The sequence below is a fragment of the Curcuma longa genome, chromosome 1 (genome assembly GCF_044706935.1).
Source record: "Curcuma longa cultivar G26 ecotype Majalengka, Jawa Barat chromosome 1, ITB_CL_G26_1.1, whole genome shotgun sequence".
Taxonomy (NCBI): domain Eukaryota; kingdom Viridiplantae; phylum Streptophyta; class Magnoliopsida; order Zingiberales; family Zingiberaceae; genus Curcuma; species Curcuma longa.
The window spans coordinates 17355589-17378052 of NC_133861.1; the positions used below are offsets into that span (position 1 = coordinate 17355589).

Consider the following 22464-nt stretch of genomic DNA (forward strand, 5'->3'; position numbering starts at 1 on the left):
AATCGATGCTGGTTTGACTCGAAGCTGTGTTTGTACTGTACTGTTCTTTTCTTTAGTTTAGCAAACTATGGCCTTTTCTAGGCTGCGTCGTATTCAAGGGGGCGCGAGAAACTTGCTGCTCCTTCAATTTAACACGAGAATGGTCCCGAGAAGGCGATTCTGGATCCCTCTGCCCAGTCCTTTTTGCTCATGCGAATCCCTCCGAGAACAAACACAAAAACCGCAGCACTCTTCGTCTTCGTCTGTTGGCTGTTCCTGTTCCCAAAGAATTTAAAATGCACGAGGAAGACTACAAAAATTTGATAACATATATCTTCCATTATTTTTCAGGGGGAAAACTTAAAATAATTCAGCATTATCTATCCTGTTCGTCGTTCATCTTGCTGGCTAGCTAGTATATCTGGGTGATCAGACTCCGTTGCCGCAATCCTCTCTCGCACCGTTTCCGATTCGGATATATGGATCCCAACGTTACTGACTGCGAGCAGCCGAATCAGTCCGCCGATGCCGATCTCCGCCGCACAGCGCCAGCCTGGTGGGTCCCGGCCGGGCGCCGCTTCTTGCCGCCTTAGAGCCGCCATGATTTAATTTTTAATTGCGCGATTTCGATCGGTTATAGCTATTGATGGGCCCATTTAATTAAGGCATGATGACGACTTGATGAAGCTGATCTGGGATCTCCAAACCGACGGCGCCCCCGTCGAGGCGGCGTTCCCCGAAGCAGCTGTAGATTCTCCGTTGGACGCGACTAATCCCCAGTTCATTGATGAGGACGAGATGGCTGCGGCATGGCTGAACTGCCAGGTAATCGAGGCCCAGGGTGGAGCGACGCAGGATCAGCCGCCTGTACTGGAGGGCTCAGACCTGGCGCCACTAGCTGCGGCAGCGGACGGGAAGCGGGCAATGGTGTCGGGATCGGAAAGGGAAGAGTCGGAGGTGCTGATGCTAGGGCAGACAAGCCAGAGGTCGGCGCCGTATTCGTCCGTGTCGGCGGAGCGGAAGCGAAAAAAGGCGAGCCAGGTTAGCCAATCGCCCCTTTTATATTTTGCCCTTGCTGCGGCCCAGCCGTGTTTGTTTCTTTGACTGCAAATCTTTTTTATTTTAGAGCCGTGGAAAACTATCGATGACCTTATAAAAATTTCATGCCATATTAAATCGAAATATATTATATGATTTTTATAAATAAATATTTCTGCCTCCATGTTACTTTTTTGTGTGTGTGTGTTTTTTACTTGATGAACAGCAACTAGTTAGCATGTCAAGTTAGAAACTCTTTAATAAGTTGATGCAAGCTCCAGATTGATATAACTACTCAAGGTAGCCCAAGCTCATCCTAGTTGATGCAACCAATGTACTGTCATGGAGAGAAACTAGTATAAATGCTAAGTTCAGGTCATCTTAAGTAGAGGCCAAAGATCTTAACTGTAATAAGGTTGTAATTCCCAAGTGTCTCATCATCCTCAAATGATTCATTATTTGTGAGTTTTTCATCTACTATAGTGTTATGTTTTATGTCTACCATGTCTTAATCTAAGTAATGAATCTAACTATCACTAGTCAAAAGGAGTACTAGTTTTAATAGAAATAAAGAACCATTATGTTATACATTAGGAATAATTAAATTCATATACTTTATCTCATAAAATAATTAGACAAACCATCCTTTTTAGCCAGTCGTTGAGTCTAATCTTGCATTAGATGATGAAGCTGAATCACTATAAAATGTGAAAATTATCATAAGGGATAGTTGGTCATTATGTTATGAAGTAATTTGAAGATCTTCACAAAATCTCCTCCATCTTTCATCTTTTTTTCATAAAATCTTTACATCCTTGCAACATCTCATAATGTGAGTTTTCTAGTCCACTATAGTTAAATTCATGGTATCTTTGAATATTTCCCTAAATGAGTTTATTTCTTCTTGTAAATGAGTTTATTTCTAGATTCATAGTGATGCATAGTTTCAATCAAACAATCAATTAATATTGTTTTCTAATACAAAAATTGATAAAATAAACCAATATTATCTTACTGAAAAATAATCATGTAAAAGTTAATGATTAATGGTAACCCACATTGAAAAAAAAAAATCATCAAAAAATATAAGTTGAAAGATGAGAGCAAAATACAAAAATGACGTACAGATCAATTCATAAGAATCTTTTGCATACATCAATTCATAAGAACATCACTAGTAAGAATCTTTGAAAGAAGCAAATCAGATAGGTAGCACATTTAGTCGCACTTTCAAATTAAATATGATCCCAGAACTTAACTAGAGGAATTAAACTTGAAGAATGACTTGTGTTTCTGAAGAAAATGAGTCCCTCAACCATGTAGCCATCTCCGTGATGCTATATTTGTGTTGATCTCCATCATCTCTAAACAAACAAATCAAAGAGTTTTCCTTGAGCAAATAAGCATATGTCCTTCATTTCAGATCAAAAGATTGATTCTAACTAAATAGATCTGATTACCTTGAACGAACAATCGTATGGCATTTTCATTTCGTATGTTGGACTTCAAATAGTTTTAAGTACATTTTGCCTGTCAACACGTGAGGGAGGATACCAAGAACATAAAATTACAGATAGGATCTTTAGTTCAATAAACAGAATCATTTTTGTTAGAAGAGACATTAAGGGATCTTGTTTACTAAAGCAGTGAAAAATTTGTAGTCTTTCATGTTATCTCTTTGCATTTGCCTGTGGTCTATTGAGCTGGCATTCATATGTGACCATTTTCTCTAATGGAAAAGGATCCTGAAGTTGGATATAGTGGCAGAAGGAAACAAGCATCTGAATATGGACGAGTGAGAAAGCTACGAGCCTCGGAGATCCACAATCAGTCTGAGAGGGCGCGCTCTTGAACTAACTTCATTTGCTTTGCCTACGTATACCTGCAATTCATTTCAGCATGAAGGGTTCCTTCCAGCTTGCAGTATTCTCATGGTATTAGTTGCTTATCAATGCAGAATCGTCGGGATAGGATCAACTCCAAGATTAAGGTCTTGCAGGAACTCATACCGACTTGCAAAAAGGTAATCACCCTATAAATTGTACCTTGATCTACCCATTCCTTAATAATTAAATCTTTTTGAACTACTTATGTTTAATATGTTAATTATAGAGTCAGACCTCCACTAGTTATCCCATTTATCATTTTCCCAGTTGCTTTCCTCATTATTGGGCAAGTTTACAGGCTCTATATCCAAGTATGATCTGGCTGGACTATGGATGATGTTTAACTATAATTCTAGCTTGTTAACATGAATATATTAATGGGTTTTTTAATTTTCTGGAAGTACTGGTAATCAAATTCGAATTTTAACATTTTAAATGCATTTTCTGGAGAATCACCCATTCAATTTTGGTTTTCCTATGATTTCAGCCTGACAAAGCATCAACACTGGATGAGGCCATTGAATATATGAAATTCCTTCAACTCCAACTCCAGGTATAACTTGAACTCTACAGTTCAAATAATTTTTGTTCGGTTATGACTTTTGAGGCCTTGAAATAGACAAATTGTTAACCTTCTCACTGATTATGGCACATAATGTTATAGCTTCCTTCCCTTTGCTTGACCAACATATCATAGCCTGCTTCCTATTCTGTTCTCATTCTGCTGATAGTCGTTGAATGTTAACAATGAGAACATAAACAAGAGCTATACAGCAATAATTTCAGCTGAAGGTAAGAAAACTTACGCCAGCCTATGAGCTTATGTTGTTTTTCATAATCTTGAAAGCCTCATTCAAGAATCAAGATTTAATTTGAAAGCTCGTTTGCTGCTTGGAGATAAGTTTCATATCAGCCATTTCAAATTCAACTAGTTCACTTTTATGCAGCATATCTAACTTGGGGCAAGTTAAATGTAAGTCAGTTGTTTGGAAATTTAATCATCTTAAATAAAGAAACTTTGGAATTTGGCGAACTGATTGATACAAGAACTTATCATGATGCAATTTTACTTAGGCATACAAGGTTTTCTTAACACAGCAAGCTTTGATATGGTGTAAAGAGACTGAAGCAAGAGTTCTTGCATACCTCCGGGCACTGAAATAAAAAAATATATTCAAAATATTTTTCCTGTTTTCTTTCAATTTCCCGAATTCTTCTTTTCTAGAAAACAAAACTACAAGCAAAAGATTGTGAAACTACTTGCATTTAGATAAAATGTTCTTACCTTTTTTCTCTGGTTCGATTGCAGACATGTTAACATTTGTGGTTTTCAACTACTACAGATGATGTCCGGGGGATGCAACGCTAGCCCTCTGCTGTTTCCAGGCATCAGGCCATTCATGCCTCCCATGGGACTGGGTATGCATATGGGACTGGGCATGGATCTGGGGATGAATACGGGCGTAGAGATGTCTCATGGCTGCCCAATGCTTCCCTTTGGACCTCCTCCGTTCCCATACCCAGCTATTGCAGGCCATCCGCAGGCACAATTAGGCCCTACACCTCCCTCCTTACTGTTTCAGGCGGCTGCGCCAACAATCAATCAGGTCAGCGATGAACCGATCAATCTGCTGAATCTTTTGCATTATCCCGGACGAAGTCCAGATGGTGTTCAGATCCCACCTATCTCTGAACCTTATCCCTGGTTTCTCGGCCCTAGAAGCTCTCTTGTGCCACCTCAGGTATCGCTGTCAAATCATTTTATTATATTCTTTCTTACTGATGCAAGATTTACTCAATCTTTCATGAGCAAGAAAGAATCCAAGGATCTCATGCTTGAACTGCTTACTCAAGACTCACCTAATTCATCCATGTCTCTTTGGTTAGATTTGTCTTATGCTATCGCTAACCTATCTTCCCTTCAAGATCCAGTTACTTGGATGCAAGATATAAAAGAGGATACTCACACAATTACTTATAAAATCTTATCATTTATATGCATTTTATGTCATCTTCATCCTACATAGTTTGTCATAGCTTTGAATACAATAAACAGCATCTTATTCTTATTTGCTTGCAAGTTACAGAATCAAGTACTGTATGAAGCTCAAACCGACGCAGGAGATTCTAGTGCCAGGAGCCACAGCAGCAGGTAAGGTCGCTACCTTATGAATGATGCATGCAAGAAATCTTCTTACTCGTCAATCGCTACAAGTTGCATCTTAACACGCAAAGAGCTATCCTTGTTCAACAATACTTTTTTATCAGATCAAATCCATTCTTTCCTTAGTAAACAAGAGCAGTTTCTTGTTGATTTAGACTAAGGCGTATTCGGATTAAATGAAGTTAGTGCGTTTCAGGTTACAGCACCAAGATTCACTTGTGATCTGTTACGATCGCATGGAATTCAGTGTGTGTTATATGGTTTCAGGCTGAAACGTTGAACCAGAAACAGCAGCCAAATGGAAGTCAGAATGGAGTGCCTCGAAGTTTTTGTAGAATATGTAATGTAGTAGTAGTTAGTAATCTGCCTCCGAGTATGGTTGCAATAAACCCTTCAAAGTTAGGGATAATACTTTTTATCTTGTACTTAGATGAGCATGTGGACAATGTTGCACTAAAATGTTATATAGTCACAAGATAATGCTGGGCTCTGTTTACAAGAACAGAGGTTGGGCGTGATGAATTGGAAGAAGATTAGTGAACATTGTCCCAATAGATTGGAGCAATCAGTACGATTAATTAAGCTAATGTAGACACTAAGCATCGAAAATTATCTAGTCACAACAAGATGTCATCTTTGTTTGGTAGCCTTTCGAAGAAGGTGGTCACCGGCGACGCCGTCGCAGCCGATTCCGTAAGCTGGGAGGCCGCAGCGCATACAAACCCCACGCCGCCGCCAGCAATTTCATCGGCACAGCGTACAGCACGACCGCCGCCAGCAAACAGAACATCAGGAAGAGGAACGTCGCCCGCGGGTCCCTCCAGCTCAACAACCCCTGGGCCCGCTCCGCCACATCTGTACTCGCCCCGCCGCGCTCCGCAGCCTGTCGTACCGCATCCGCACCACCTCCGGGCTACGGTGCGTCGGGAACGTGTGGCATCGGCCAAGATCCTAAGATCACTAATCGGACCAGCTTAACTGCGTCTTATGCCCGAAGGCAGAAAATAAAAACACTAATCGGACCAGTTTAATTGCGCTTGATGGCCGTTACCCCCGGGGCATAGGTGAGTTGGTTACGAAACGCTGTAGATGAGCTTGATGAACGACTCACAGAAGCCGAATGCACTAAACTTTTTAGAAGAGTATAAAAGATTTATGAAAATATGAGAAAAATATTATTATTTATGATTTTTTTTATTAAATATGTGTAGAGACAGGATAAATATTCATATTTGTTAAGTTTAAATTAATTCTCTTTCTTAGTTTGAATGAATAAACTTTGCTGACGTTTTCCATTTATTAAAAGGGTTTATTTTTTTTTTTCAAAAAAGGAAATAATTCACTTTTCTTTCTATTTTCTCAAAGGAATGACAACAAAAATAAAAAAAGTTATCTACGACAAGAATTATTGTTGATGCATTAATCAATAAAGAGAGTCAAAGATGTCTTGGTTTACGTGATAAACATCAAATTCACAATTAATTAAATTAATAAGACTTTGCTACATTGCTCTGTCACCGTAATTATAAAATTATACACCATAAATTTATACGTACTGTTACCATGATTATAAAATTATACATCATAAATCTTTAAAGGTATTTTTGTATATATAGACGTATTTAGTAATAACAATAACAACAGATTTTATTCTCTTCCTTCTTATTGCTGCTTTTCACTCAGGATTTGACTTGCAGGTTCAGTTGCTGCTGCATCTCCCACAGAGTATCGGCGGAGCTCCGGAGCCGCTTCTCCTCCTCCTCCGTGAGCTCCAAGTTGGCAACGCCGAGCACACCGCTGCTGCCGAGCTTCGCCGGCAGGCTGAGGAAGACCTCTCGGTCCTCAGGGATGCCGTAGGACCCCTTCGCCAGCAGCGAGACAGGGTGGACACGGTGTAGGTTGCGGACCAGGGACCGCACCAGGTCCGCCACCGAGTACCCGATCGCCCACGACGTGTACCCCTTGAGATGGATCACCTCGTACGCGCCGTCCACCACTGTCTTTCGTATCTCCTCCAGCTCCTCCGCCGCCTCCGCCGTCTTCTTTCCGTTCGCCAGGTGGCCTAGGCCGATCGGGACTCCCCCGACGCTTATGCTGGACCACAGTGCGATCGAGCTGTCTCCGTGCTCACCCACCATGTACGCCTATTCCAGATTCGGTAGTATTAGTTCAAACGAAGGAAAAATTGTAAACGCACGGGACGCCCACCGAATGTTCGACGAAATATCTCAACGACTTGCAAGTTCTAAAACCGAGTTAACATGGTGAAATAAGAGGGTGATTGACATCGACAGTGACATAGCTAGCTACTGAAACAGAGTTCCCAACGCCCGCCGGTTAAGTGTTTGACGATATACCTGAACGTCTTGAGCGTTGACCTGGAGGCGTTGAGCGAGCTGGAAGCGCAATCGTGAGGAGTCGAGGTTGGTCCCCGACCCGATGACCCGATTGGAGGGGAAGCCGGAGAGCTTCCACGCGATGTACGCCAGCACATCGACCGGGTTGGAGACGACGAGCAGCAGGGCGTCCGGGGAGTGCCGCGCCACCGGGGGCACGATCTGCTTGAAGAGCGCGAGGTTGCGCTGGAACAGGTTGAGCCGCGTCTCTCCAGGCATCTGCCGCACGCCCGCGGTGATGATGCAGATGTCGGAGCCGGCGGTGACGTCCAGCTCCGGCGAGGAGAGGATGCGGGTGTGGGGGAGGAAGGCGGCGGCGTGTTGGAGGTCGAGCATCTCGCCCCGGAGCATGTCGGCCCTGGTGTCCACGAGCGCGAGCTCGTCGACGAGGTGCTGCGTGAGGATGGTCTGCGCGATGGCCATGCCGACGTTGCCGGCGCCAACCACGGAGATCTTGGTGTGGAACTTGGCGGGGTAAGGCGGGGCGGAGTCCGGCACGGGGTGGAACAGCTGGTGGCTGACGCCGTTGGCGAGGCCGAGCAGGGAGGAGGATTTCCGTGCCATGCTTGCAATCTCGAAATACGAGCAGCCACCAGCGACGAATAATTCGATGACAACGAACGAGACTCCTCACAATTCGGACTGCTTCATGTGCATGGCGTCCCACTGTCTATATAGCGATCGCAAGGAGTTGATCGAAAGGAGGAGGTCTCGGTAGAACTTGAGCCAAATAACTTTTTTTCAAATTTAACGTTTTAACAAATTGGAATACAACATGCAGTAGGCGATAGGGACGTCATTGTCCGTCATCTAACACAAGGCCATCAAAGCAAAACACCTATCGCCGTCGCCGGTCACCGTCACCGACGACCGAACGAAGCTAGCACATCAAAGAAAAGCACTAAGCATTTAAACTACTCACAAAAATGAGAGGACTTCCTTCATTTCGATCATACTTCAACAATGTTATACTGGCAACAATTTGTTGTAAATTTAAATTGTAGAATTTAGTATATGTAACATATATAACAAATCACTGACGTACATAAAAGGGAGACATTACAGACACAATAACGTATGAAGATCACAGGGTTGAGAAAATAAAACCTTGGATGAGAAAGGAGATCTCTCTATAACAATGAAATGAAACAATTGAATCCTCCAAGATGGCGCGCACCGCAGTGAATGTTCTCTTACTAGAGCAAGGTATTAGCAGCCTTTACAACATCACTTGCCCAATTTTGTGATGTAGTGCTGCTTGAAATGCTATATAACCATAGATTGGCACAACGAATTGTACTCGATTTATTGTAAACTATGTAAATAAATTTGTTAAAAACATTAACAATTAACAATGGAGGAGCAATAAGGAGCACGCATTAATAGATGGATCCGTGCTTTTTATTTTTATTTTTTTAATGTTAACGCGTTCAAGCATAGTGTGAGTGGTGGTCGACCACTGGTCGACCACTGGTCGACCACCATAGAGTGGTGGTCGATCAGCATGTTATCAACCACGTGTGTCTGGTTAAAGGCGTTATAACACCATGAGCGTTACGGATGTTCTAACAATCAACTAACGAGCAGCAGCATGTTATAGTGTCTGGTGTGACGTCGAAGCATGTTATAGTGTCATGCCATGCAGGTTTGGTGTGATGTCGAACTTAAAAAAAAAATACTTAAAAATATTGCTCACTTTTAATATCCAAAATGAAATAAAAGTTTGCACGGATAATATGTTTACGCATTGGTAAAATAATGATATTCTTTTAGCAATAGTTTGGGGCTGTTTGCCTTGAGTTACATAGTCACAGAATATTGGTACTTGATGGCTCTGGATTATTTCCGGAATGGCCGATCTCTTTTCTTGACCGGTTAGGTCTAATTTCAAATACTCCATGATGAGTAGCCTCCTCAACATTAAGGGGCAAACACAGTATGATGGCATCCTAAGTACTAATAGCATCGCCCAACACTAAGTATAACAACATCTTTGAGTACTGAATGAAACAGTATTCTAAAGCACTAAGTATGATAATATTCTCAAACATTAAGTATGATAGTATTCCCAAGCACTAAATGAGACATTTTGGTATCGAGAAAATCACTTGAGATCTAGCCGACATGGATAAACAAGAGGTATGATTTTCTTCTTACCATTGACAGCTCTATCTAAGGACTGGAGGTGGCCCTCCCTAAAATTGTTAAGGCATGTTAGGATGATAACGCCATAACTTTATCACTTTTTCAGATTTTGACAATTTGTCTTCATGTTTGAGTGGTTCAAACTGGTCTGCTCTAAATATTTAATTAAATAATCTTTGTCAATCTCTACAACTGCTACTTCATTTTTAGATTTTTTTTAAAAATTATCTCCAAATAATTATTATGCGCCCCCCAAATACTTATTATGCGGCCTCTCAAATCTAAAATCTTGGATCTGCCTCTGCTTCTCGCGCGCAGAGGTAATTCTTCTCCGTTAAATTCTCTTTGTTTCTCTCTCCTTTCTCCGTCGCATTTCTATGAATTTTTTCTTACTATATCTCAGTTATGACTTGAAAATCAGAATATTCACACTAGCAGAGTCGACTAACCCTGACGTACCTTTCACACTCACAGGCTGCTAGAGTTTAGCCAACTAGCATTCTGCTAGCTATAACCTTAGTTGGAGAAGCGTCCAAGAGAGGAGGAGCCCAAGCAGACGAAAAGGACACTAAAGATAATTAAAAAATTAGAAAACTTAGATTCATAGACAAGATCATAATGCATCAAGTGGATGCGAGTTGACGTTGATTTGCACAGCCTGTTGATTAAATTGGTTGAACTAATTAATATTGTCTGTGTCTGGATAAGTAAATTAAACACAATTTTAAATGCTGAACGTGTTATGAAACAATGTGAGAGTAAAAGATTTATCATTGTAACACTCGTGTAGTGTTCTGAGAGTTAGATAATTTTGTACCTGTCATTTTCGTGTTTAATAGATATATACATTATAATTAAAGATGGATTTAGCAAGAGTAATAATAGAGTTGTTACGGGATTGGGACATGGCAGTGCCATGGTCCATGTCCCAATTGCACATGCGCAATCTAATAATGCAACTTCACTCCAATAATAATATTACTGTTATCGTGTTCTGCGCATATATGAACTATTGGCTGACTAGAACTGATAGATGTTTTGTAACATCAATCACAAATAATTGCTCCATGAGTGGGCTTTAATTTGTATTTATTAGCCTAATACAACTAATTATGCATCTCGTAGAACACTATGCTTATCAAAAGTGACATCAAATGAATCAGTGTGATCTTCAAAATTTCACCTTCAAATAGATGTGTGTGAGAAAAATAGAAAAGAACAAGATCTATGAGCTAAACAAGCACACAAGTCAATATCTATGAGCTGGCTAGTAGGAAGTTGAATCCTTTGAGGACTTCCACTTGATGTTAACTGCAAGCACCAAAATTAACATTCAGTAAATAAACTGAAACAAAAAATAATAATAACAAAAACACAGCAAAAGTTGAAATTTGAGAGCATGTCAAGTTACAAGGTAAGCTACGCTAGCCACTGTATAGCAGGAAGTCTACCGCCTAGCTGCAACTTACGTTTCCAAATAAAACTGATGCCGAAACTGATCTTGGTGATTGTGATTTCTCTCAGGATGGAAGAGCAGCGTGTAGCACTATCTTGTGTGTGAGTTTGTATATATCTTGAAATTAATTAAGGACTTATATATGAAACAAAATTATATGTGTATCTTGGATTGAATATTTGAACCGTACGTGCAATTTATATGTTCAAATTAGTATAGATGATGAAACGAAATGAATGAAAGACGATCAGTTGCTTCATCAGTGAAATAGGAGTTTGTTCACAATATTTTTTTTTCTCCGGAAAGGTGGCCATGGATTTGAGGTTCTTATAGTGCCTAACTGATGCCAGAAAAAAAAAAATCAGTTTTAAGATTCTGATATGGCAGGAATAGACAGGCTACATGTGGCACCATACCATTAGATCGGTCAAAAATCAAACTGACTTATAAGTCAAAAAGAGAAAAAGATTAAATAAGGACAAAATAGACTTGAAGTGGGTCAATCTAAGCGTTGAGGAGCTGATGTGCTAAGTCAAGACATCCCTCGGCTCGTTCGCACTTGACCTACTCAATTCGGCCACGTCCAACTATCTTATCTCGTTCACGTCTGACTTTCTTAGTTTGATCACATCTGACTTCCTCAGTTATGCTACTTTTTCAATTCGATCATGCCTGACTTCTTCAGCTCAGTTACTCCCGACTCCCTCAACTTAGTCACGTTTGACGCCCTCAACTCGATGATGCCTAACCTCATTTAGCTCGACTTCATTCTAGATACAATCATTAATCTTTGCAGTAATGGAGAATGTGAACATCGGAATAAGCAAGGGATGTGGAGTGAATTGGGGTTCAGATAAAAGTATGTGGGTCTACATGGTAGTCCGACGATCTAAATGTAGGGGCCATGTTTCTATCCTAGAGATAATATAAAAAGAAGTCCACTCCCACAAGTGTAGGTACACACACAAGTACAACTACTAATTTTTCTTCTATCTTTTTATCTTAAAAAGCTTCGATTAATTTAAGACATCCAAGTGACTACTTCAGAAAGCATTGGAGTCCATGAATTGGTGTAAAAAAATAAAATCAGTTAGTGTAACTTAATAATTTTTAGTTTTACTCTGCCTCAATAAAATATTTAAGTAAATAAATAAATTTAAATATTTACACTTAGTTACTTTAATTTTTTACACTTTTAAATTTTGAAATTCGTCATCCTTGCGATCCTACACAATTGGCCGTATGATCATCTGTGAAAAAGTAAATCGAAAAATTATAATGAATTGCTATAAGGAAAGTATTATTTCGGCTATGTCAAAATTCAACTTTTATCCATTTTAATAAATCTATCACGTTGTAATCACTCCTAATCGTTCAATGCCATAACCACAAGATGACTCTTGGCATCGATGAATCGCATTCAATCTGAGAACCCTGTCCCTCAAATTCTCCAATATTGCAACTGAACTGATGCAGTCAACACTGCATTTATCACACCACTTTGCCAGACCACTTATACTTAAAAATATATATGCAACGGACGTGAACCTTGTGCGTCACAATTGAGATTTCTACCACGCCTCCAACACCTGGTGCACTGCCCGGTGCCCATCCCCCTCCCTTAATTATCTCCCTCGGACGCTACCCGCCGCTGCATGAGATTTCAACCACACCGCCAACACCTGGTGCACTGCCCGGTGCCCATCCCCTTCCCTTAATTATCTCCCTCGGACGCTACCCGCCGTTGCACGCCCCTTAGTTAGCTTCGCATGCAGCTGCACGCGCTACCGATGCTGCTCCGGGACTTGGCAGTCCCGGTAAAGATGACTCTTCCTGCACTCCCTCCGCCATTTTTACCGGGACTGCCAAGTCCACGGCACCGTCGACTTCATATTTGGTAACGCCGGTCGCCGCAGCCGTCCTCCAGAACTGCGACATCTTCGTCCGACGGCCAATGGCGCACCAGGAGAACATGGTGACAGCGCTGCAGGGACGAGACGACCCCAACCAGAACACGGGCATCGCGATCCATCCACGCATCGAGAGTGCGAGCGGCGAAGGACTTCGAAGGGGCGAAGTGGGGGTTCAGGAGCTACCTGGGGCGACCGTGGAAGAGGTACTCCAGGACGGTGTTCCTGAAGGCGGATTTGGATGGGCTGGTGGACCCGGAGGGCTGGGCCAGGTGGGATGGGGACTTCGCGTTGGCGACATTGTTTTATGGGGAGTACAAGAACACGGGCGAAGGGGCGGAGACGGCGAGGAGGGTGAAGTGGCCGGGGTTTCACGTGCTGAGGGAGGACAGCGAGGCGGCGCCTTTCACGGTGGAGAGGTTTATTCAGGGGCAGCCATGGATTGCAGAGGCCGGCGTGCCATTTTGGCCTGGACTCCAATATTATTAACATTATTATATATATATATATATATATATGTTAATGTTTATGTATATTTAATACAATATTAATGAGGTATACTTAAATATTCTTTAGGAATATTTTCTCAAAAGCTCAAGTGTAATGCCTATTTATGGTTAACTAATCTTATAATTACTCTTTAATTATTTGGGCAACCCTTTATTTAACCAAGCCCATCATTTGGCAGGCCCAGTTAACCACTTCGTCGGTCCCTTCACCCTGCTCCTCTCCACCAAATCTCACGATCCTCACTGTCATGACGGACGCCGACGGCGGCGCCGCAGGCCCTGAGTCTGCTCAGGCGGCCGAGGCCGAGATGGAGGGTAACCCTCCCACCGAGACGGAGGTGCCCTTAGCCGTCCCTGTCGAGCAGCAGAAGTGGCCTGGCTGGCCAGGGGACAACGTCTTCCGCCTCATCGTACCCGTGACCAAGGTGGGGAGCATCATAGGAAGAAAGGGTGAGTTTATTAAGAAAATCTGCGACGAGACCCGCGCCAAGGTTCGTATTCTCGAAGGGGCTGTCGGCACTCCCGAACGCATCGTGAGTCCCATCTCTTATGGTTCTTTTAGGGTTTTATCTTACACGCACAAATTAGTACGGATGCTACGTTTTATGTGCACCAAACCGAAAAACTGGTTCTGGGAAGAGATTTAGGGTTTTAGCTCAAACATTATGCGGGCGAGGATGTTTGCAATTCTCTATATCTCCGGCAGCAGTCGTGTGGCTTTGATTTTAAAACTTCAATAGTTCCATCTTCGGAAACTGGACAAATGAGTCATCTTTGTTACTATGTTGTTCTTTTTATTCATTCAATTATTTATTTTTTTCTTTTTGCCAAGTCATTGTCTTGTTTCTTTGTTCATTGTTGTTTCTTTGTTCATTTGCCATCTTTGATGTATAGCTTTCGCCTCATCTAAACCACTTTTGTCTCCTGGATTGCCTTAAGATGTGTTAAAGCCAGCTGGACTTGAAGAAGTGGAAATGTCCTTGGCACATATATAATTGCTTCGAAGAGTGTGTTTTCATTTTTCATGCTTAATTTCCTTGGTGTTCCATTGCAATTATAGTCTGAGTTGGTACCATAGTGTAAAAGTCATTTGGTACCTTACTTGATACCTTTCTTTTACATGGTTAACATTTATTTCAGATTTGTGTGAAAGATTTAATGCATGCCTGAATTTTTGGGGCCCTCCAATGCAATGTTCTCCTGAAATTCTCCTTAGGATTTCAATTTAATAAAGATTAGTGAACTTTGTATCGATGCAAATATTGTAGATTGGTGCCTTTCCTGGAACATTTTTTAGTCAAGGATGTGAGCCTGAGAGGCTACTGAGGGGAGCATTGCTTTGGGTTAGGCATAAGGCCTTATGTCTACATGGGCTACCCACCAATAGCAATATGTTTCAATTGACTTTGGCAGCAACCTCTTGCCTCATATTGGGAAGATCGTCGATGCAACTAAGGTGTGACTTTGGTGGCAGGTAAAACAGAGTAGGCGAGGAAGTTATTGCACAGGGAAACTTGTCCAAATGGTTTGGATTGTTTCAAAGGTTTAGATCCTTTACAGTCCAGATTGTACTTGGGTTTCATAATTATTTTTTATTTATATTATAAAATTAGAATCGGTGAATTTCATTTAGTTCATAATTTGTTTTGGTATATTTTATTTGAGGTTTAAAGTGTATTAAGGAGCCTAGGTTATTGTTGGATGTCTAAAGATTCCTGGAATTTTGTTTGTTGTCTTCCCTTCTTTACGATATTGACTAAGGTAAGGACCCTTATTCCGAGATCACTAATTGAGCTAGATATATCCTATATTTCTTTGTCATCTTTCTCCTCTACTATGCTATGTTAAGGGGTACTAAAGTTGTTGACAATGCTTCCCCCTACTGTGCTATCAACCTATGTCTTGTCTTGGATTTTACACCCCTGCAATCTACCATCTACCATAAGGATGAGCCCTACATTATTAGACACAAACCGATAACACAACGCAAGCAGGACATGAATTATAGAGACACAACTTTAAAATGGCATAATATGATTGAATATATATGACACATGGCAATATAATTTATTTTAATAATAATAATAATAATTTTAGTTAATATAACATCTTATATATATTTTTAAAAAATGTAATTATTTTAATATTTTCTCTTTTAGTTTTTTGTTAACCTGAATGACATGGCTAGTTTATTACATGATTAACACGGCAAAACATGAATTGTCATCCCTACCTACTCCTCTTTAGGGGCCATTGGGCATTCAACAAGATCACTACAAGAACTACGATCTCATATGTCTTATTCCAGGGCAAATTAGGTTTTAAAGTTTAACTGTGGACATGCTATTGGACCGTCAATTATGTCATTCACTAATGATGTGACTCATGGAGCTTTAAATTCTCAGTCATGCTGTTTGAACTCACCAAGTGCACCTTCTACATTTTGTACTTTGACAAATCCAGTTGTTCCATATCATCTTGACAAATTTATAGTGGTGTACTTGGATGGCATAATGATCTATAGCCTATCATCGAAGACCACTTTGACACAATATCCTTCAAATACTAAAAAAACTTCCTTATATGTGACACTAAAGGAAATTTTTGTTGCTCAAAGGAGATCAATTAGTAGTTCAAGTTCTTACCCAGTAATTAGTAGTTCACTTCTGTCACAAAAGAAGCATGAGCTGCTCTGATACCAAAAATTGCACATATCATTTAAGCCACCACCTCTTAGAGAGATCAATCTTTCATGTTCTAAATTTGGGTTGTCCAATTCTGTATAATGCTAGTCTTGGTAATTAGTGTGGTTTTGCCCTTCATACTTAGGTTTTGGTATCAGCAAGAGAAGAACCAGAGGCAGCATTATCACCTGCAATGGATGCTGCTTTAAGAGTCTTCAAGCATGTCAATGACATCTCAGAGGACAATGGTCCATCTACTCCATGTTCAGTTAAATTATTGATTGCATCATCGCAAGCAATTTCTTTAATAGGAAGGCAAGGTGCTTCAGTTAAAGCTATACAAGAAAATTCTGGTGCTAGTGTGCGCATTCTGCCTAAAGGTACATCTGGACTCTTTTTTTTTATATACATATGACATGTAGGAGTTGCAAAAACAGATTTTTCCTAAAGCTATAACATGACAATTTTTTTCCTTTGCATGCCTAGAATATGAAAGATTAGTGCCCGACCTCTCTTTTGACTAACAAAAATGCACAGTAAAGTGTGATTTACTCCTATTGCTCTATTGAAATGAATATTAATATTGCTTTATTTAGATTTCTAGATACAAAAATATAGATTGCAGTGTATGAGTGGCGTGGACTGATTTTTGATACATTATTCAAATTTTTGAGCACTTGGATTATGAACAAATGCCGTTGGACATTTTCTAATGATCCTAAATTGTCTAAGAACATAACCTCACTTATGTATTGGTCTGTGTATCCTTAAATATCTCAATTAAAATTTAGTGTTTGAATCTTTTTTAAGTTTTAAGAAAAATATTCTTTCAGTAGTGATTTTTTCAATTGGAGAATTGACAAGCAATAGCAAACTGAAGTGTTGTTATATTACACCTCATTTTCAGCAATTTCATTTGTATAAGTGCTAAGTTTTATGAACTCCCTGTGTAGTTCTCTTATTTTCCTTGAACTGGAAATATCAAGTTCTGAATACTTCCAGGTGCATATGTTGTAATCCTAGGTGCCTTTAAACATGCATCAAGATTCTTCTTAGATCTTGATGTAGGAGGATACCATTAGATCTTTTTTATTATTTTTAGTAATTTTTAGGTTTTTTGATAATTAGGGTATTTTTGATAATTTCTATTTTTTGTATTTTAGGATTATGAGTTCGTTTAAGAAATTTAAGATTTTGAATCTCATAAGAATTTTTTTTCTTTTTGTTAAGGCTCTTTCTGTTAAGAATTTTTTCTTTCTTTGCGTCTTAGAGTCTTGGATCTATTTTAACAATTGTTTAATTGATGTTTAGGAAGAAGTTTTTGATTTAATAATATTTTCAGCAGTGTCGTTTATTTTCCTCTCCTGGTATTCTTTCGAATCAAAGGTTTTAGAAGATTGATTTCTGATGTTCGTAGTCGATCAAAGGAATAAATATTGTTGTAGTATAATTGCTATCTCGCCCAGCGTCAGTTGGTATCAGAGCTTATCATATCCGATAGATAGTCGTCGTGGTCGTGATCATGGTCGTGGCAGGCAAGTTCTGGCTGAGGAAGCTTCGCACCATGATCATAACACCCAAGATGAGATTCTTGATCTATAAAGAAAAGTCGCAAAATTAACTCAGTATCTGGCGACGCGAGGTCTTGAAGGTTGTAAGTCTCCTTATCCTAATTACGATTCCACTTTTCAAAACCCCTATCACAAAATTCAAAAGTCGTGGTCAAGAGGAACGATATAGAGATATCAAGTTTCTAGTTGATCTTTTTGAGTTTTTTGATACGTTTCAAGACGAAGGATTTGTTGATTGACTTAACCAAGTGGAGAGAATTTTTTATTACGAGGAAGTGCTCGATTGTGTGAAAGTGAAATGGTTGTCATCAAATTCAAAGGCCGAGCATCATCATGGTAGGAGCAGTTGCGACGATCACATGACAGACAAGGCAAAACCAAAATCACTAGATGAGAGAAGATGAAAAAGACAATGAAGAATCATTTTCTTCCCCTCGGTTACACTCAAACTCCATCCCAACGTCTTCCAGTTGGACTACACTCCCTTCGAGAGCAATGGGAAACTTCAAAAATTTCCCAAACAAAAGACGTTGACGAAAAGGTGAGAGACGGAGAGGGTTTGATGTCGGAGACTTCTTCGTCGTCCTTGCCGATCATCATACCCATTAACCCCTCCCTCAAGCCCCAACTTCTCCCATCTTTTCCCTACCAAACCCTAACCCCCAACCCTTTGCCACTCTTACCGACACCTCCTTTGCCCCACGTCGATGACGAGATTGACCTCCTTAGCTCCTCCTTTTGCTACCATCAAGACCACGGGTTAGTCTTCATGGACGACGAAGACAATGACTCGAGTATTCTCCCCTCTAGAACTTTGATGCATTCCCGAACCCCCTTGTCTTCCCTTGTACGCGATGACGAAGATGACAAGGAGGATCCTAACAATTGGAGGAGATTGACTGGGAGGAGACCTTGATCGGAGACCAGAATCCCCCGTCCTTTGCCGCAAATCAACCTCTCATTTCTTCCTTCGACAATGCCCTTGCCATCGTCCCCTATCATTGCGCCCCACATTGACCCTGCACCCCACGTCTCGTCCCACTTTTATACATTTAATTGGGAGTCTGATGCCCTGTTGGTACATTGCATTATGGAAAGATGGCTTACGACTACCAACGAGATCCACGCCCCTGTTTGTACCACGCCCTTGTATGGAAAGACCGGAACGAGGATACAACCTACCTCACTGCATGGAAACACATCCAGGACAAGCTTCAAGCTAACATGGATGGCTCCCTCCCTGCGCTTTTCTTCAAGAACAACCCACTACAGAGGGTCTCTCATGTGGATCAATGGCAGGAGATCGTTACCTCCTCTCACGTTGACCCTGACCTACTACGCCGCCTTGGTCTGAAGGAAACCGTTGACATGATAAAACAGTCTTGGACTGTCATTGGTGCTAGGTTCTATGGAATCCCGGAGTCATTCATCCGAATTTGTGTATCCTCCTGTCCGGTGTGTTCCTCTTCATCTTCCTCACTGACATCTCTTGGAGGCAACAACTTGTCATGGTCCAAAAGGTGACATTTTGAATACACTGAATCATTTGAAGTGCCTGCAAAAGGATGTTCAGTGTTGTGAAGCTTGCAACTAAGTACAACGTAGTTCTTTGCATCCGCGAGAAGTATAAAAGGTACAAACCATTCACCTCTGAGGTGAAGGGCTATGCCTGCCACCGAGCAGGGGAACCATCATCAACGACTGCTTCAGCTAAGAGAGCTAGGGTTTTGAAAAGGGAACCATACCAGTCAAAGCGATGTGGCTATGGATTCCGGATAAGGGCTATTGTTCCAATCATGAACTACAAGATAAAGACAAAACTTTTGTGTACCAGGAGGAAGTCATTGTTATATTCAAGCTATATGCAATTCATACTGGACATGAACCTAGTCCACTTGATGGAAATGCTCGGATCATCCATCGAGTAATTGGGAACAAGGGTTCTTATGAATTTGATCCAGATGTTTATGGTATTAGGGAGGACACAGATGCCAAGACCCCTATTGGTTAACTAGCATCATAGGCAAGGATGATATGAGGGGATCCTTATCATGCAGTTATGCAGCAGGTTCAGGATGACAAGGTCGAAGTTGAAGTTCACTCAAAGAACAAATTGCTTCAATAAGTTCGGATTCGCTGGGCTCATCGGAACAAGAACTATCTGATATCCTGCATAGGTTGAAGACTCTGGGTGGGGGGATGCACCACTCTGAGGGATCATTGGTGCTAGACAGTGATGAAGTTGCAGAGTGGAGAAAGAAGAGCAGCTACCATCATAATAGGCATGATGATATATTTAGCAAGGAAGCCGAGATGTTTGAAGTTGACATTATCTGGACTAGCATGCAAGTGGATTCAGAAATGAAAAAGGCTCTTGAATTAACAAACCATCAGTATACAAATCAATTCCCTTATGAAGCTTGCCTTGTTATGAAACACCATTTGGCAGAGTCAATTTTAAAGGCACAGGGCAGACTTGAATGGTTTCAACTTACTTATAATTTAGAAACACATTTGTCCCAACTTAATGGGGACTATATCATCTGGAAACAAGGACTTAACAATTTATGGATTTTGAAACTATGGAATATGACATGGATAATTGACACTACTTTGAACTTGAGGATGAATTCTTTTCAACCCGAGACGATTGATGCAGGATGATTCGTTGGATCTTTTTTATTATTTTTAGTAATTTTAAGCTTTTTGGTAATTAGGGTATTTTTGATAATTTCTATCTTTTGTATTTTAGGATTTTGAGTCCGTTTAGGTTTCAAGGTTTATGGCTTTGCTCTTTCCACCATGATTTTGTTTTTTTTCATCCTTTCTTCATGATCATACCTTGTACCTGAACCTTGTTTTGCTAGAGGAACTTCCATATTATGCAACTGCAGAAGAACGAATTGTGGATATACAAGGTGAAACTTCAAAGGCTCTGAAAGCACTCGAAGCAGTACTTGCTCACCTCAGAAAATTTCTTGTTGATCACAGCATACTGCCACTGTTTGAAAAGAGCGTAAGTTTGTCGAGTCTTATATGATTTGAAAAACCAGGCTGTTATTGAATAACAGAAACTCAGTTTAGTATATTGTTATCCTTCCAGATTGTGCCATCAGCAGTTCAAGATCATGCAAAAGAGCCTTGGGTTGATAAAACACAATCCTTGATTCATTCTGTTCAACAAACTGGATCTGGAAAGGATTTCCCAGTTTCATCAAACTTGCTGCATCTGGAAAATAGAATTCCAGTTGATTTGCCATACCAACGTGCAAGATTGTCAATATATGGTCAAGATCCCTCTGCAACACGTACTCCAGCACTAGGGCGTACAGCTGGTTCTTTGATTTCTCAGGTTGCTTTTAGATGCTTCTCCAGACTAAATGCTTGTTCTGGTTTTGTAGTTCCATAGCATTCATATGCAGATCTATACAGGCATCAATTTTCAAGAGCAAGTTATTGTGTTCTTTGGAACCCTTGCATTCTCTGTCGGTAAGTTTTTCTTGCTTTGCAGATCACCCAAACCATGCAGATTCCCCTTGCATATGCAGAGGAAATCATTGGTATTGGAGGAGGAAATATATCATTCATACGCCGTTCAAGTGGAGCCATTATCACACTCAAGGAAAGTAGAACTGTACCTGATGAAATAGTAATTGAGATAAAAGGCAATTCAACTCAGGTTCAGACTGCTCAGCGGCTCATTGAGGTAGTTTTATTGTTTCCCGTGTTTCATAATTTTGACTTTTTAACTGAAACTGTACTTGCTACTGCAACATTTCCACTAGTATTCTGTATCCCCATCATTGGCTCATATTATTACAGGATGTTGTAACTGGGCATAAAGAACCAGCATCCAGGAGCTATAGCAGCCTCGACGCTGATTACCGATCATCGTACACTAGCTTATCAGGTTCAGGGTACCTATCTTCATCTCTTAGTGGCTATGGATCTTCCAGTCTAGGAGGGTATGGTGCCTCCTGGATCTGAATACTAGTAAAACCTTTTCAGTTGGTAACTGCGAGAGTAGTTGCCAGAGGGCCTTTTCCCCCCAAAACAAAACTGTATGAACCATGAATGGTATTAGCTATTTTGGTGAAGGCTTAAGTTTGCATTTGGAAATGTTCAAATTCTTAATGGATCAAATTTCTAATGGTGTATTCTCGATAGAATCCATGATTGTATCATCTTAATGGATCAAATTTCTATTGTTGCATTCTCGATGGAATTCATGATTGTATCCTGCAACAACAAAACAGTAGTTGCAGTATTTATCAAATCAATGAGAAATATTTGACTTATTTAAAACTCGGAAATCTCATGAAAAAAGGATCCAATTCCCAGTTCCGCTTTTATCCACAGAATTACGTTTACCAAAATATGATGACGATCATAAGTTGACAAAATATCATTCAGATAAAATCAAAATGTGATTTTGAGGAATATTATTTTTCTTAATATATGCAAAATTGCATTTTAATTCCTATTTCGGAGTTTTTTTTATATGAATACTTGCATTCGATCTGCGGGAACCGGCTTTACTCACCGAAAACAATTTCTTTTGTGCAAAACCATTTATTTTGCATTAATATTATATTTGTATAAAATATTGGATAATCATCCTAAAAATTTTTTAAATAATTAAATTTATTTATTGGAAAATACCCATGAGATCAATTCTAGAAAGAATTATTATTTTTCCCTTACAAAACCATGTAACCTGTAGCTT

At 40.3% G+C, this 22464-nt stretch overlaps 4 protein-coding genes and 1 pseudogene across 4 annotated transcripts; 4 read left to right on the plus strand and 1 right to left on the minus strand.

Moving 5' to 3' along the window:
• The first annotated feature begins 458 nt into the window (after positions 1 to 458).
• On the plus strand, positions 459 to 5388 carry LOC141825177 (uncharacterized). The gene is made up of 7 exons (XM_074712564.1): positions 459 to 535; positions 645 to 1020; positions 2975 to 3040; positions 3391 to 3456; positions 4247 to 4645; positions 4991 to 5055; positions 5335 to 5388. The coding sequence occupies exons 1-7, from the start codon at positions 459 to 461 to the stop codon at positions 5345 to 5347; spliced, it is 1062 nt and encodes a 353-aa protein (XP_074568665.1). The 3' UTR covers positions 5348 to 5388.
• A 1190-nt stretch (positions 5389 to 6578) lies between these two features.
• On the minus strand, positions 6579 to 8087 carry LOC141843709 (L-lactate dehydrogenase B-like). Its single transcript, XM_074731759.1, has 2 exons — positions 7425 to 8087; positions 6579 to 7211 (listed from the first exon to the last, which is right to left on the minus strand). The coding sequence occupies exons 1-2, from the start codon at positions 8025 to 8027 to the stop codon at positions 6747 to 6749; spliced, it is 1068 nt and encodes a 355-aa protein (XP_074587860.1). The 5' UTR covers positions 8028 to 8087; the 3' UTR covers positions 6579 to 6746.
• Positions 8088 to 13018: 4931 nt separating this feature from the next.
• On the plus strand, positions 13019 to 13463 carry LOC141825186 (putative pectinesterase/pectinesterase inhibitor 36). Its single transcript, XM_074712577.1, has 2 exons — positions 13019 to 13246; positions 13296 to 13463. The coding sequence occupies exons 1-2, from the start codon at positions 13019 to 13021 to the stop codon at positions 13461 to 13463; spliced, it is 396 nt and encodes a 131-aa protein (XP_074568678.1).
• Positions 13464 to 13686: 223 nt separating this feature from the next.
• On the plus strand, positions 13687 to 21954 carry LOC141843070 (RNA-binding KH domain-containing protein PEPPER-like). The gene is made up of 6 exons (XM_074731102.1): positions 13687 to 14016; positions 16313 to 16547; positions 20606 to 20754; positions 20842 to 21090; positions 21250 to 21444; positions 21561 to 21954. The coding sequence occupies exons 1-6, from the start codon at positions 13732 to 13734 to the stop codon at positions 21723 to 21725; spliced, it is 1278 nt and encodes a 425-aa protein (XP_074587203.1). The 5' UTR covers positions 13687 to 13731; the 3' UTR covers positions 21726 to 21954.
• LOC141843063 (uncharacterized) lies at positions 18040 to 20599 on the plus strand (annotated as a pseudogene).
• Positions 21955 to 22464: the final 510 nt, after the last annotated feature.